This window comes from Rhinolophus ferrumequinum, chromosome 7, assembly GCF_004115265.2.
Source record: "Rhinolophus ferrumequinum isolate MPI-CBG mRhiFer1 chromosome 7, mRhiFer1_v1.p, whole genome shotgun sequence".
Taxonomy (NCBI): Eukaryota; Metazoa; Chordata; class Mammalia; order Chiroptera; family Rhinolophidae; genus Rhinolophus; species Rhinolophus ferrumequinum.
In genome coordinates, this window is record NC_046290.1 from 23,635,875 (window position 1) to 23,650,599 (window position 14,725).

General features: G+C 34.9%; 1 protein-coding gene across 7 annotated transcripts in view; it reads right to left on the bottom strand.

Annotated features, from left to right (window-relative positions):
* LMBRD2 (LMBR1 domain containing 2) overlaps positions 1–14,725 on the bottom strand; it is a 41,244-nt gene that overhangs the window by 23,682 nt on the left and 2,837 nt on the right. For 4 of the 7 annotated variants that reach the window (XM_033110370.1, XM_033110364.1, XM_033110369.1 and 1 more), the window contains exons 2-7: positions 11,067–11,169; positions 9,637–9,873; positions 9,285–9,382; positions 7,907–8,002; positions 5,157–5,324; positions 4,033–4,243 (exon numbers count right to left, since the gene is read on the bottom strand). In XM_033110370.1, the coding sequence (XP_032966261.1) occupies positions 4,033–4,243; positions 5,157–5,324; positions 7,907–8,002; positions 9,285–9,382; positions 9,637–9,810 (747 nt within the window). In that variant the 5' untranslated portion in view covers positions 9,811–9,873; positions 11,067–11,169. Of the gene's footprint in view, positions 1–4,032; positions 4,244–5,156; positions 5,325–7,906; positions 8,003–9,284; positions 9,383–9,636; positions 9,874–11,066; positions 11,170–12,225; positions 12,284–14,725 lie in introns of all 7 variants that reach the window. The other 3 variants (XM_033110365.1, XM_033110366.1, XM_033110368.1) reach the window with 3 other exon arrangements.

Sequence of the window (14,725 nt, forward strand, 5' to 3'; positions counted from 1 at the left end):
GCAATTTTTATAAAGTGTGGAAAGTATTTGAAATATTAGCTTATTTTCTTCATATAAAATAACATAACTCTGAGCTCTGTCAATACTGTGCCTAATCAATTCTTTACTAGGCAGGCCAGATAATATCCATTAAGTCAGGATAATAGACGATTTTCAGTAAGAAATAAATAGTTGTTTCTCCCTCTCCAAAATCCTCTACCTCGAAAGATGACGTAGAGGTGACTTCTTAGGCAATCTAGCAAATGCCTTTTGAATGGTTTGACATGGCTTATAAGTTTTATTAATGCTTCAAAGAAAAGTAAGAGACACACAATCTATAGTCACTTCAAAGAGAAACATCAAAACACTAAACTGGTTTTTATAAAACTACATTTGGAAGATTTTATGGATAGCTGAAAAGTATAATTAATAATTAGGGGGTTATCACTTTGTGAGGGGTGTAAATGTCTTTAACTATTACATTGTTTTGTACACCTGAAACTAATTTTTAAAAAAAGACTGGGGAGAAGAAAAAAATAATTACAAAAAAAAAAAAAAGGTGACTGAACTTTGTGTTCTGTTAAAAGGTATTCAAAACCAGTGTACTTTAAAAGTTTTCTCTCAAAGCAAATTATTTATATTCTTGTTCCATGCTTTATTCTGCACACCTCCATCAGCTTGGTCATCCTACACCACAGGATCATGTCTCTTCCCCGCTTGCAAGGTGCCAATGATTTCTCACTGCTTTCAAAATATAGTCTGAACTTTTCAGTCTGACGTCCAAGGCCCCTATCAGACTAAAAACTATCTTTCAAAGCTTACAAGCTTTATCTTTCCAACATAAACCTCATACTCAAATAATCTGGTTGTAAAACCTCCTGATATCTGACCAGGATGCTGCCAGCTATAAAAAATTCTACCCATCCTGCAAGGCCCTGGTCATATTTCACCCTCTCTCCTGGTCATTATTCAGAAGTAAAACCTCTCTATATTAGAGCATTTCCTTCGTACAATTCACATCACATTTATCATAAACTATAAAGGACTGTACAATTCTCCACCCTAGATAGTATCCTAATGGCCACTTCTGTAGAGCACTTAACACAAGAAGAAGACAATAAATATTAAATAATGAAAAAAAATTTCTTCTCAAGTTTGTCAATTTTCAGACATTCAGAAAAACATAAAAGATCTCAAATTCCCTTGAAATATATAGGCAAAAAATTCATACCTGGCATGCATTTTTTTGAGGGAAGAAAAAAGGGGCCAAAATTCTCCTGCTATCTATGTGGACCTGCTGCTATTTTCGAAACATCTATCAAGAAGAGTGGTTTCTAACAATATATAAATGTATCAAATTATCATTTTGTACACCTTAAATTTACATGATGTTACATGTTAAATATATGCAATAAAAAAGAGTGGTTTCTAATTTACCTGGAAAATTTTCTCTTATCTAAAACTTTTTAAATCCCTCACACCTTAAACGTATAGTAAAACAGCAAAGGCACCGATACCTATCCTTAATTTTCCCACATCCTATTCCTAAGTAAAGGGCTCCTGATTCACAACAACAAAAACAAAACCGATCATTGTTCAGACACTGAAGATTCCTCCTAACAAAATCCAGATCTCAAGTAACAAATAGGATTTACATTTGCTGAATATTGAATGAGCTGGTGAAATCCATATTCCTCAAATCGGAAACAACTGAATTTGATACCAATTTTTGAGGGGAACACTATCACCTTACATTATCTTGTTTTAATTACTTCATTATCAAATAGCAATTTTCAAACATTTTTCAAAAAAATTCAAATTTTCAGATATAAAAATTATCAAATATAAATGATCTTCTTTTTAAAAATGTAATATCCATCATATGCCCGAGGAACTGTAATAAATTACTATTTATAGGAGATTTACTCCTACATTTTGAATCAATGTTTTCTGCTACAGTTCTTACATTTCATAGGGAATGAAAGCTGCAAGTCAACATAAAAATTTTCAAGTATATAATCGTTTATTTATTCATTCACTTAAAAACGGGTGTGCAAATGTCTGAGTCTGGAGGACCAGGGAAGATGTTATGGTTTGAATTTTGTCTCCTCCAAACTTCGTACGTTGAAGTTCCAACCTCCAGTACCACAGAAAAACGTGATTTTAATTAAAGTAGGATTGTTGCAGATATAATCAGTTAAATTAAGATAAGGTCATACTGGAGTAGGGAGGAGCCCTAATCTAATAAGACTGTGTCCTTATAAAATGAGGAAATTTGGACACAGACAGGAACAGAGGGAGAACACCACGTGACTATGAAGGCAGGGATCTACAAGCCAAGCAGCAGCAAAGATGGCCGGCAAACCACCAGAAGCTGAGGGGCATGGTAGAGATTTTCCCTCCAGTTCTCTGAAGGAACCAACCGTGCTGACATCTGGATCTTGGACTTTTAGCCTTCAGAACTGTGTGACAACACATTTCTGTTGTTTAAACCACCCAGTTGTGGTACTTTGTTATGGCAGCCCTAGGAAACTAAGACAGAAGGCTTGCTTCCCTGAAGAATTCTCCACTTACGTTGAGACCTGAAAATGAAGTAGGAATTAGCTGAAGAGAGTGGAGAAAGGGCATTCCGAGAGTTTGGGAATATCATGCTCAAAGGCAAAGAGAGGCAGTGCATGTAATGGTTAAGAGCAGAGGTCAGCAAACCAGATCGAATCTGGCCCAACCACCTGTTCTGGTTTGGAACATCCAGTCATTCATTTATTTACATACATGGCTGCTTCCATGCTACAGGGATAGAGTAGTTGCAACAGAGACCATATGGCCTACAAAGACTAAAATATTTACTATCTGGTCCTTTACAGAAAGTTTGCCAATCCCCATTAAAGCACGAATTAAAATCAGACTACCTGGCTCTACCACTCACAAGCTGTGTGAATATGGGAAACTTACTTAACCTCTGTGTGCCTCGTTTTCTTCATTTATAAAATGGGGATTAATAAAATCTCCCTCATAAGGCTGTTGTGAGAATTAAATGTATTAATATATATATAAAGTTCTTAGAAAGCCATTAGTATTAATAGATAAGTCTATATACTTGTTTGCTATTATCATCACCATTAAGTTTGAGGAACCAAAGTTGAGACTTGGGCAAATTTAAGTCTATAGAATTACTATTTCATTATTATTAGCAAGTTTGAGGAACCAAAGTTGACCATGTGAGGAAGATAGAGGAAGATAAGGGTGGAGAGCTAAACGTGGCCCAAATCATTTTTTGGTAGGCCACATTAAAACATTCTAAAGTTTACTCTAACATGAATGAAAAGTCTTCAACATGAGGCTTTAAGTTGGAGAGTAACATCATTAGAATAGTATGTTTTCCCAGAAGAGCAAAACGTGAGGTGACTACAATAATCTCGCTTTAAATCAATAACCAAATTATTATTTAACAATAAAATTTTATAATTTGTTACGTATTTTTGTGTGTATTATTGAAATTTATACTTTTAACAACTTTGTGAAGTTAGTTGAAATCATCTGCATTTTACAGGTAAACTGAAGTGACTTATTAAGATTACTAATAGAAACTAAAGTTACTGATACAAATTCCTATGCCAACTGTTCTCTACAGAGGTTTCCAGATTTGGTGGGATTACTTTGGGTTAAAGTTTCAGGAAGAATTGTCCCCTGATTGCTAATTTTCACTTCCACTGTGTCAGGGTAAGTAACCATATAACTTATCATCTATTCTGAGAGACTTCAAAGAGTAAAAGAAAGCACTATTAGAAGTTACCCAAGGACCACAAGCATAAACCTGCACTGCTGAATATATTCTCCCTGTATATAGTCAGTTAGAATATAGAGATGACAGGTCACGAAGCTGAGTTGTCAATAAGAAATCATCCAAATGGCTGAGACATTCTTAAGGATTGCATGCTGCCAAGTTTTCAGTCTAAAGCCCATCAATGTGCTACCAACAATAATTCAAACAGTGTATCCAAAAGGAGATACACACAACTTGCTGTTGCCTGTTAAGGTTTAAAACTTGCTTACCTCCATGACATCTTCTAAAGTCTCTTCTGCATCTGCTTTCTCTGTCATCAATTTGGCTGCCTTAAAATAAGTTTTCATAAGTAGATAACCTCTTTTTGCTCCATTCCAATATGACCGAGGAATTTCCACCAAGCCATACCCCAACAATAGCACAAGAAGAAAGAGACCCCATGTATTTGCAGCAGCTATCCCAATGGTCTGAAGCTGGTTCCTAAGAGAGAGAAAACATAGCTGGGATAGATTAATTTTTCTGACAAAAATGTAAAATGAAACTACTTAGTGTTAAATGGTTTGCAGAAAACCACCACCCTAAAGGATGGCTAAAATTTTACATGAAAAAATTAGACCCTCATATCCTCAGCCAGCCTTTTAATAACAGCATATAATCTGTGTGTTTTAATGAAAAATTAGAACGTGACTGCAGAAATAAGCTTTAACATAGGAAACACTGCTACTATCATAGTTAAAATGAAAATCTAGGATTATTCACGAGAAAAATTATCCCGAAGATATTTTTCATTAGGTGCTTTCTTACTCAGTATTAACCAAGAGAAGCCTGAAAAAATTTTAAAGCTTGAAAAATTAACTTGTGCTGAGGCAGACCTACACAAATCTCAGGAATGAAACAGTGAAGAATATCACTAATGATGCATTCCTAAATTTTTCAGATCTAGCTCTTCACATACATTACAGATCACAAGTGTGATACTGACTTCAATTTATTGCAACGTCTGAATATAACATTAAAGAGAAATATGCTCTCAAACTATAGTCAGAACAAAAGAAAAAATATTAACAATTTCCAATGAAAAAGAAAACTAGAAATTTTGTCACATACAAAATTTGAAAGCCTATCAAAAAATCATGAGGATTAATACTTTTAATATATGGCTATTAGACAAAACATTAATCCTTAGTGTAATAGCTGTATTTAAAGATATGATTCCACATTTTCCTTCTTAGTAGTAAGGATTATTCAGATATTCTTTTTGAGGAATCTATAAAGCATATAATTTGATATGTTTCTCAATGAAATGTCTGTTTACCTACATGTACGCTCTAAAAATTAATTTAAAAAATGGAAATACATACAGAAACAATGTTAGGAACACGATTTTTCTTACCATTCTAAGTGCAAATGTGGGTTTACAGCTACATAAATTAAAAATGCTCCAAAAATCAGCAAATAGGTGCCATAATAGATTGCATTCTCAATCAGTGCAGTTTTGATCTTTCCAGTGATGGAAAACCCTCCTGATCTTGCATAGGACTGCATAAAAGGTAACAGAATCCTAGACAGTTGGAAAGAATATGATTAAAAAACACTCGGTACGTCTGTATAATCTCAAAATACTAGAAATGCGTGAATCTCAATTTTAAAATAGTTCTTTTCACAAACAAATATAATTTTGAGTAATTATTAATACTAAACAAACTGTAAGAGATGATTGAAAATTTTTGTAATATTAAATTCGGGGGTGGGGGAAGCACATTCCTGGGAGCAAAGGGGGCCACAATGACCAGCAGAGACTTCAACAGAGTGCATGAATTATGATGAGGCTAAAAAAGGACTTTAAAACCTTTATGAAGAGTTTGTACTGTATCCAAAAAATAATGAGGAATCATTATTTAAACAGAAAGGAGACATGATCAAATTTTAGTTTTCTAAAGACTGATAACGGCTTCAGTATGGAGAATGGACTTAAAGGGAATAAAACTGGAACGATGTGGGAGAGGAGTGGTGGTGTGGTAAAAAGAAGGGGAGAAGACTGGCTGTCAATATACTGACTTTGAAGAACCTAAGACACATCCCAAAGGAGCTGCACAGGAAGTCGATAGCTAACTAGCTTCAGAGTTCTGGAGAGAGGATTAGAAATAAAGATAGATTCAGAATCATCACCATATCAATGGTAATGAAATAACATTGGCAGATGAGATCTAGAAGGGTGCATATGTAGAATGAGAAGAAAAGAAATGAGACTGACCGCCCCTGAGAAATATCTACTTATAAAGGAGAGGAAGAGAAACAGGAGAGGAAGAGAGGTCAGCAAAGGAGACTGAGAACAGTAGAAAGGCATGGAGGAAAACTAAGGAGTATGTATAGAGTAGAAACCAGAAGAAAGTGTTTGAAACTGGAGAGAGTGAACAATAGAATCAAATCCTGCCACGAGGTCAGTTAATTAAGAATGTGCATGTATGTGTGAAGGAATGGGGGTAGAAAGAGTTCAGTGGGTTGAGGAAAGAGTAAGCAGTGAGCAAATGGAGACACTAAATATAGACCATTCATTTAAGAAGTTGGGGTATGATAAACTATAGTATGTTCATAAAATGTAATATTTCACAGAAATGAAAAAGAAAATAATGCTTCTACCTATAACACAACATAGAAGAATCTTCCAAATATATAAGCAAAAAACAAAGACAGGCAAAAAGGTACATACTGTATAATTCCATGTTTATAAAGTTCAAAAACAGGCTAAACTAATGGTGATAGAAGTCAGAATCATGGTTCCCTTGATTCTGGGGAGAGTAATGACTGGGAGAAAGTACGAGGGAAACTTCTGGGGACACTGTTAATGTTCTTTATTATCATCTGAGTTCCGGTTACATGGGTGAAAAGTAAAACTAAACACACTTTTCTGTGCTAACTTATATTTCAACAAGTCTCCAAAAAAAAAAAAAAAATTTAGCTGTGATGAGGAGTAGATCACTGAGATGGAAGATAGAAAGCTGGAAAGGGTTGTGATTTGAGAGACTTTGTTTAAGGAGGAGAGAATTGTACATACTTTGCTCAAGTATAGGTAAGTATATAGGTAACAAAAACTGAAGGGGATGAGTCCATATTGCAGGAAGAGGGATTAATTTTAAGAGTGACTCTTTCTCGGTGGGGAAGGAAGAAAGGATGAGTACACAGGTAGGTAAGTTTGTTAATGAGAAGCTGCAAGAGCTGCCATCTGATGACTTCTATTTTTATGTGAGGTAGAAAGTAAAGATGTTCAAGAAAAGAAGGTACTGTTTCTAGGATGTCAGAGAGAGAGAGAGAGAGAGAGAGAGAGAGAGAGAGAGAGCTGGTGCGCGCGCGCTACAAAGGGAACAGCAGAAGTTTGAAGTGATTAGAAAGACTTGTGGAGAATGGAGAGCAAGCAGACTAGAGAAACAAATGAGGAAAATCGGGCAATGTTGAGGACCCAGCTGAGTTCAATGAACATGTATTTACAGGGGCGTTACTCTGCTGTGTGACTTTTCTCTTGCAACGTTCAGAGCTTAGTTGCCTGAAGAATAATCTGAAATGCTCAGTAAGTAGTAAAGCGTAAGTCTGGAGCACAGCAGAAATACAAAGCAATAGCAGATAGAAAACAAGATTTGGAATGCATCACAGGTCAATGAAACCATGGCTACAATTAAAACTATGCAGGGAGAGTCAAATAATATGATGACCAAACATGGGACCACAGGGAACATCAACATTTAGGAAATGGACCACAGAAATGGAGCCCATGAAGGATGGGCTAAGAAGGATGGACTAAACAGAAAGAAAACCAGGGAATAATGATAACATTAGCAAGAGCAGTTTCACATAATAATGGCTCTGGAAGACTGAACTGAAGGTCAAGAAAGGAAGCAATACCTGGGGAATGGTGACAAGGAAAATTTTTTTCTATTTTCTATTTCTTGTTTGTTTTTTTCTTTTCATTTCTTTTCTTTTACAATGGGAGGGACTTGAACAAGCAGAAAGGCAGAGGATACAAATTTAATGGAAATAAATAAATAACACATGAATAAATTCTAAAATATGAAAGTTCACTGAAAAAAAAAAAGACCTTTTTTAACATTAGCCAAAATTTTAAAACTGTTATCTTTTACTACCACTTACCACGTTAAGAATTGTGACGTCCAATATACTACCCTCCAGAAAATTGGCATGATTCCATCAGGAATGTAACTCCATGGCTTGAAACACGGATGTTGGCTGTTGAATAACAATTTAAAACAGATTAATCATAAATGATGACTACTTAAATGAGTTATGTAATTAATTTGTACATGGCAAGGTTTATTTACATTCAAATTTTAAATTATTGACTCTAAACTTGTAAAATTTCATAGAAAACAAATTCAAAGTTGATTGTCAAACTAAAAAAACACATGAAGGGAACAAAACAACCTGAGGACCCAATTTTCACGTAATAGACTAACAATGCAATAGTTTTTATAAGCACATGCATCATAAAATTAAATCTCTGATATGATTACCTTTAAAACTGACGATTACTTTTAAAATATACACTCATCCTATTTGTGGGGTTGGTTATTTTGGGGAAGGAGAACAGGGAGGAGAAAGACATTGGGTGATTAATCCCTGGAAATTAGAATGCTAACTAATCAGTCACAGCATAGCGCCTATGGAGATAGATGCCAGCATCTATACATAATCTGTTAGAATTTTCTGAAAATATGTGTATCTGACCACAGATTCTTCCATTAATAGTCAGTCTTCCTAGAATGTAAGGATGTCCTTCAGTCCAAGGGCTTCCAATAATCCACAATTGCTGCTGACCTATATCCAATTTTCAATGGTGGTTCAGTGGGGAGTAATATCCACATTTTAAATTAGCCCTTGCCCAGGTTAGATTTTTAAATACTAAAATACAATCTGTATAAAGATGTATGCAAATACTACTTAAAGACTTAATAAAAGCTACAGTCAATATTTCTTAGTTTTTTATTTGGAAATTTGACAATTCAATATAACCTTTTGATAATTTGAATTTTATTCATTCTCAGTCTAGAAATGATTTCCAGGGATGTGCAATATGAAAGGAATATCCTACATATTCCTATATGAATATCCTATATGAAAGGAGTTATGCAGAATAACTCCTGTCCTTTATTATTACCTTGTATATTAGTAGACAAAAGAGAAAATGCATGACGCATTTTTTATATCGGAGAGTGGCTTCTCCAAGTTTCTTATTAGCATCTACTGGAAGGCCTTGTACACCAACAAATATTTAAATTTACTTAAGATTTAAATTTAAACAGAATACAAAGTAACAAAATCTACTAGCAAAGGATGGAGTTGGGGGAAGGAGGGAAGAGGATAGGGATAAACTTCTATAAATACAAAATCCAGATGGTAAAAACTGACAATTTTTAAATAATTTGCCTTCTACAATATCAAGAAAGAAAAAATGAAACAAAGGAGGGAAGGAGGGAGGGAGAAAGAAAAGAGAAGAATAGAAAGAAAATACCTTGGAACTGGGGTAGCAGGTGTGTACAATCCTGTAATGTTGCTATTCTCAGAAGGGCTTGAGTTTGCAGCAGCATGCTTGCACCGGTTGTATATTGTCTGAAGCAATGAATGCATGGTTAAAAAATGAAAACCAAAGGTTACCAAGTACTTAAGGGATATTGGAGAGTATCAAATTATCCACCCCAAATTATCTTCCTGGCTATGCTTTTTAATGATCAAATTCACACAGTGATATTTAAATTCAAACTATAACTTTACATAATTCAGCTGTCTAAAGAACTAACATATCTCAAACATGCTATATGATTACAATTGCCTTTCAAATAGTCAAAGTCAGTTTCACGTCTTACCGTACTAACATCCAGAGGCAGTATGAAGACAATAAGAAAGCAGAGATACCAAGCTAGCAGTGTTCCAACAATTACAAGTCTATGCTGTTTCTTAAAGTCTCCATATCGATGAAGTAGGAATAATGCCAGAAAAAAGACAAAAACAATCTCGAGTCCCAAAGCTGCACCACTCATTATTGAATGTTCACTCTGACTAACCAAAGTAATTCACGTATAGGACTGGATCATATCTGTAAACTGAAAAAAAAAAATGCATTATTAACATAGGAAATGACCACTTGGGAATTTTATAAATATTTGCTTATTAAGGTATTAATAAATTCTTTGGAAAATAGTCAGGCTTTACAATGGACTATGAATAAGATGAAAAGGATAATTCCTACTCTCGCGTTCTTATATTTTTTAAAGCATATCTTAAAATTTCACATAAATTATATCTTTAGGAAAAAAGTTATCTTAACAAAAATTACACTAGTTCTAAAAATATTACAAAATAAGAATATTAGATGTGAACAGTTTAAATATAGTGTCATTTGGAGCTTGTTCCTTAATGTTATAAGCCCTGATAGAATATTTTATACAAATACACTATTGACTAGATCCTAGGAAATTAGATACTTTATAAAATAAAGTTTTCTAAGTCATCCATAACCCATTACTTAAAATTCTCTAAAAGAGAGGGAGGGTGAGACAGATTATTTTTAAGCCAAGACTAGATTAAGTGGTTAGGCTATAGCTTGACATAAGATGTGCTGGTAAAAAACGTGACCAGCCTCAAGATACAGCTTTAAAAAAAATATTACTCAATGTGAATTTAACATAATTATTATCTGAAAATTCCTTTATGGTTTGACCTAGATATTTATTTGCCTGAAATTGTCCAGTGGAAGGAATATGACAATCATAGAAAAAAAAAGACTATCAGAGACTACCAAGGAAATGTTAATTCAAGTATGGCAGAACCAAATGATGGACTATTACTGATGGAATATTACTGAAGCATAAGAAATGAAGTTTGTTAAGATCATTTAATAACATAGAAAATTACCATACCATTAATTGAAAAACTAAATTCACACATTTTTATAATATGCATAAAAAAAGAATAAGACAACAATGAAATATATGCAGATATCAGTAATAGCTAGGTTATGGTAAGATGATGGGCATAAGCAAACCACAATTTATAAACTTGCCACTAGCTAATAATATTTTTTTACAATGGCTGTCAATTTTTCAGTCTGATTCATAGCCCGTACTTTAAAATGTTAGAGATAAGTAAACAGAATTATAGATCCTCTAAGAAATGATTTGCTACGTCACTTCCCCATACTTACTGTATTAGTCTCCCATTGCTGCGGTAAACAATTACTATAAACTTAGTGGCTTAAAACAACACCCGTATGTTTATGTTTATGTGGGTCAAATACCTGATAGTTTCTGTGGGTCACATGTTCAGGCACAGTGTGGCTCAAATGAGTTCTCAAAATTGAAATCAAGGTGTCAGCAGGTCTGTGTTCCTCTCTGGAGACTCTGGGAAAGAACACATTTCTAGGATCATTCAGGCTGCTGGCAAAATTCAGTTTGTTATGGTGATAGGAATGACATCCCCATTTCCTTGCTGGCTGTCAGCTGGCATTTGCCCTCAGCTCTAGAGGCCTCTCTCTAGGCTTTGCATGTGGCCAGCAATAAGCGGCTTGTCAAATCCTTCTCATTCTTGGAATCTGCCTTTCTCTTCCACCTTCAGCTGGAAAAAGGTTTGCTTTTAAGGGCTCATTTGATCTCACTGGGCCCACCAGGACAATCTAGTCATAACTGGTTCCAGGGAGTAAGGCTGATATTCTTAGGGGTCTAGTATTCTGTTTACTACACCATCTATTTCTGTTCAAGTTGAACTCCTGATGCCTTGTTATTGCACATGAAATTGAAGAGGAAAACTGGGGTTTCCCTAACCTGACATAAGAAAATAATAGTTTTAAAGTCTGTATCTTTAACTTTGTACCTAAATTCAAGGTAGAATTTTTTTTTTTTTTAACAGTCCAGAATGATAGCACTTTCCAAGGTTCCTTATGAATTCCTATAGCCTGTTTTGGTTATTTCAGCTGAATAATTTTCTGCTCAAAGCAAGGGATGCCTTATTCTCCATCTGATTCAGTTATTTGTATATTAAATTCATAAAATAAGTGTCAACTGAAATCTAATAAAAATAAAGATTGGACAACTCAAGTTTGGTTTATTAAAAAAACTCTTTGCCAGGGAGGACAGCAATTTGGCAATATGTACCAGAGACCTTAAAAAAGGTACATACTCTTTATCCTAGCAATTCCTCTTCAAACGAAAACCAAAATGGGAGCAAAAAATTATCTACAATGTTATTTTTCACAGCAGCATTATTTAAACATGAAAACATAGAGGCAACTTAAATGTTTGTACTAAATAGTCCAGGAAGTCTTAAAAATATCCACTAGTCGCATAGTTATTCATTGCCTTTTGAGAAAAGCAGCGAAGGGTTTCCTAAATGACTAATCCTGCTAACCTGGCAATGACTGATGGGAGCAAAGAGCTGCGCCTGCGTCAAGCACGGCCTACCTAATAGAAACGCTCCATTGCAGACAGTGACTAAAGGAGTCCACCAGATTCCACCAGCCTAGAAGAAAGGGGAGATCCAGAGAAACACCTTAGAGATGTCAAAAGGGACACAGGTGGGATCTGAGCGAGCACACACAAGAAACACACACACACGCATGGACCAATATAAACCAAAATGCTAACAGTGGCTGTCACAAAGTAGTAAAGAGATGACCTGTAACTTTCCTTGTGCTTCCTTGTGTGTGTTTTTAATTCTAAATAATGAAAATGTATTATTTTGTAATTATAAAATTATTTAAAAATCAATATAATATGAAATAGAACACATAGCAAAAATGAAAAATGAAAAATGTTGCTGTGGTGTTATTAAGTGCCTAAAAATTACAAGCACTTTAAAATACAAATGTTTTATTATACCATGGTAAACCTGGGTTCCAAATCCCAACTCTCTTTACTAATTGTGTAACCTTATGCAGTTTAAGCTGTTAAATGAGGATAATCACCCGACAGAGGTCACTACGAATGAGAGATAAAACACCAAATAGGAGTTGCAAGCACCGCGTAGGTCTTCAATAAATGCTTGCTGCTAATCTCCACCTCTTTCCTATCATGTGCTTCCAGAAGATAATTAATTGCCTCAGTGGTCTCAAAACATAGCTTTACCCTTTGGTCTTCCCCAAAAACTACGGGACACCCAATGCTTTCTCTTCTCATTCTCTGTGATTACCACAGCCTGGCCCACCCTCATTCCTATAAAAAAAGTGATCTTTGCTCACAGAAACTGTTCCATTTGCCTCCGAAGACAAATTGGGATTAGCTGCCTAGGTCTGCACAATAGCCAAACACCACTGCTTCATCTGACCATTGTAAACAGACAGAACACCTCTTAGAGCCATAACAAGAAAGTGCATTTGACACATCAATGTCATACAGAAAAGACAATGCCATTCTTCTTGGCATATGATCAAACAGAGATGGATCAAAACGGATCATTTGCTGAACTGTAAATATGTGCAGTTGTGCAAAAATACACTCAAAGGCAAAATATACCTCTGACCACAACAATGGTCCTAAGACTATTCTTCAAATATTAATGTGTATAGGTTAAATGACAAAAATAAAAGAAGAAAATGCTAAAATTTTGAGAGAAATAAAAATTCAGTCCCATATCATTATAAATGAAAAAGAGATTTAAAGTTATTATAGGTTGGCATTAACACCACAGCAGCAAACGTAGATTTCACTCAAAATCAAAATACTAGTTCATTCCAATTTAAGCGCCTGACATGTAGGCATAGTCCACTTTTCAAAATACCAGTTCTAAAAGTCTTAAACATTTAAAACCCAACTCAGTCTTTTACCAATCACCAAGATAACACAGAATATCACTTTCAAACGCCTTTCATAATTAGCATGTTATGTTACTGACTTGGAGTAACTGTTTCCTAAGCATTTTATGGCTGATAATGGTTTCTCAAGCTAACCATACTTTAAGAGGAAAATTTAGAAATTAAAACAATTTTGAAGCATTGAAGCATTCCAAATATTTTCAAAAAAGAGAGATAAGGAAAAGAGGAGGAAGGAAGGAAAGAAGGAAGGGAGGAAGGGAGGAACGGAGGGAAATTGGTAGCAATTGAATAGACAAAAATTTTATCTGAGATTCTGAAGTGGAGTGAAAAATTTCCAACTAGAAGTTAATGATTCATCAGAATCAGACTGTTAATTTAAAATGTGCACCTTTACTCAGCTATGTGAAATAATAAAAAGTAGGAGACAACTCAAGATCCTAATAATAAAAAAGAATCAGAACTACATGTGAGTGATGAAAAGTCAACAATTATTTACGCTCCAATCAAAATGTACATTGCTGAAGATTACCGTTATTCTCATGTTTAAAGATTTCAGGTACAGGTAGAATTCAGCTTAGGATACAGATAGAACACCACAAGAAAGGTCATTAAGAATGTGGAAAAAGTCGTTAACTTTTCTTGAATCCATCTTCAAAAAATGAGCTGTTTTGGCAAACCAACCAGGTGAACTGAACTGTACAGTGTGACTGCCCTTCCGACGAAAGACGGACACAAAAAAACTTTCACCTTTGGCAAGGCATGAGAGGGAGAGGTAGCAACCACATAAGCAGGAAAGAAGAAAACAACTGGAATTGTAATGGAAGATTTCAGGTAAAGAGATTGTAAGACTTATTTTGGTAATTAGAGAATAATCCTTAGAATCCTTCCTAGCAAGAAAATGATTGTTTTTAAAAAGGAATAGCTAATGTTTGGTGTGCGTTTACTAGATTCCAAGGATGTGCTAGCATACTTTACTGAATTAAACCTCATAACCCAGTAATAAAGGACTGTTAGTATCCTATTTAACAAAGGAGAAATAGCACAAAAAGGGTCAGAGCTGGGATTCAAACCCAGGCATCCTGCCTGCAGAGCCTAGCTCACAATTAGGATACTACAGTCTCTTCTACAGTCCAGACAAACTTTCTTAATTT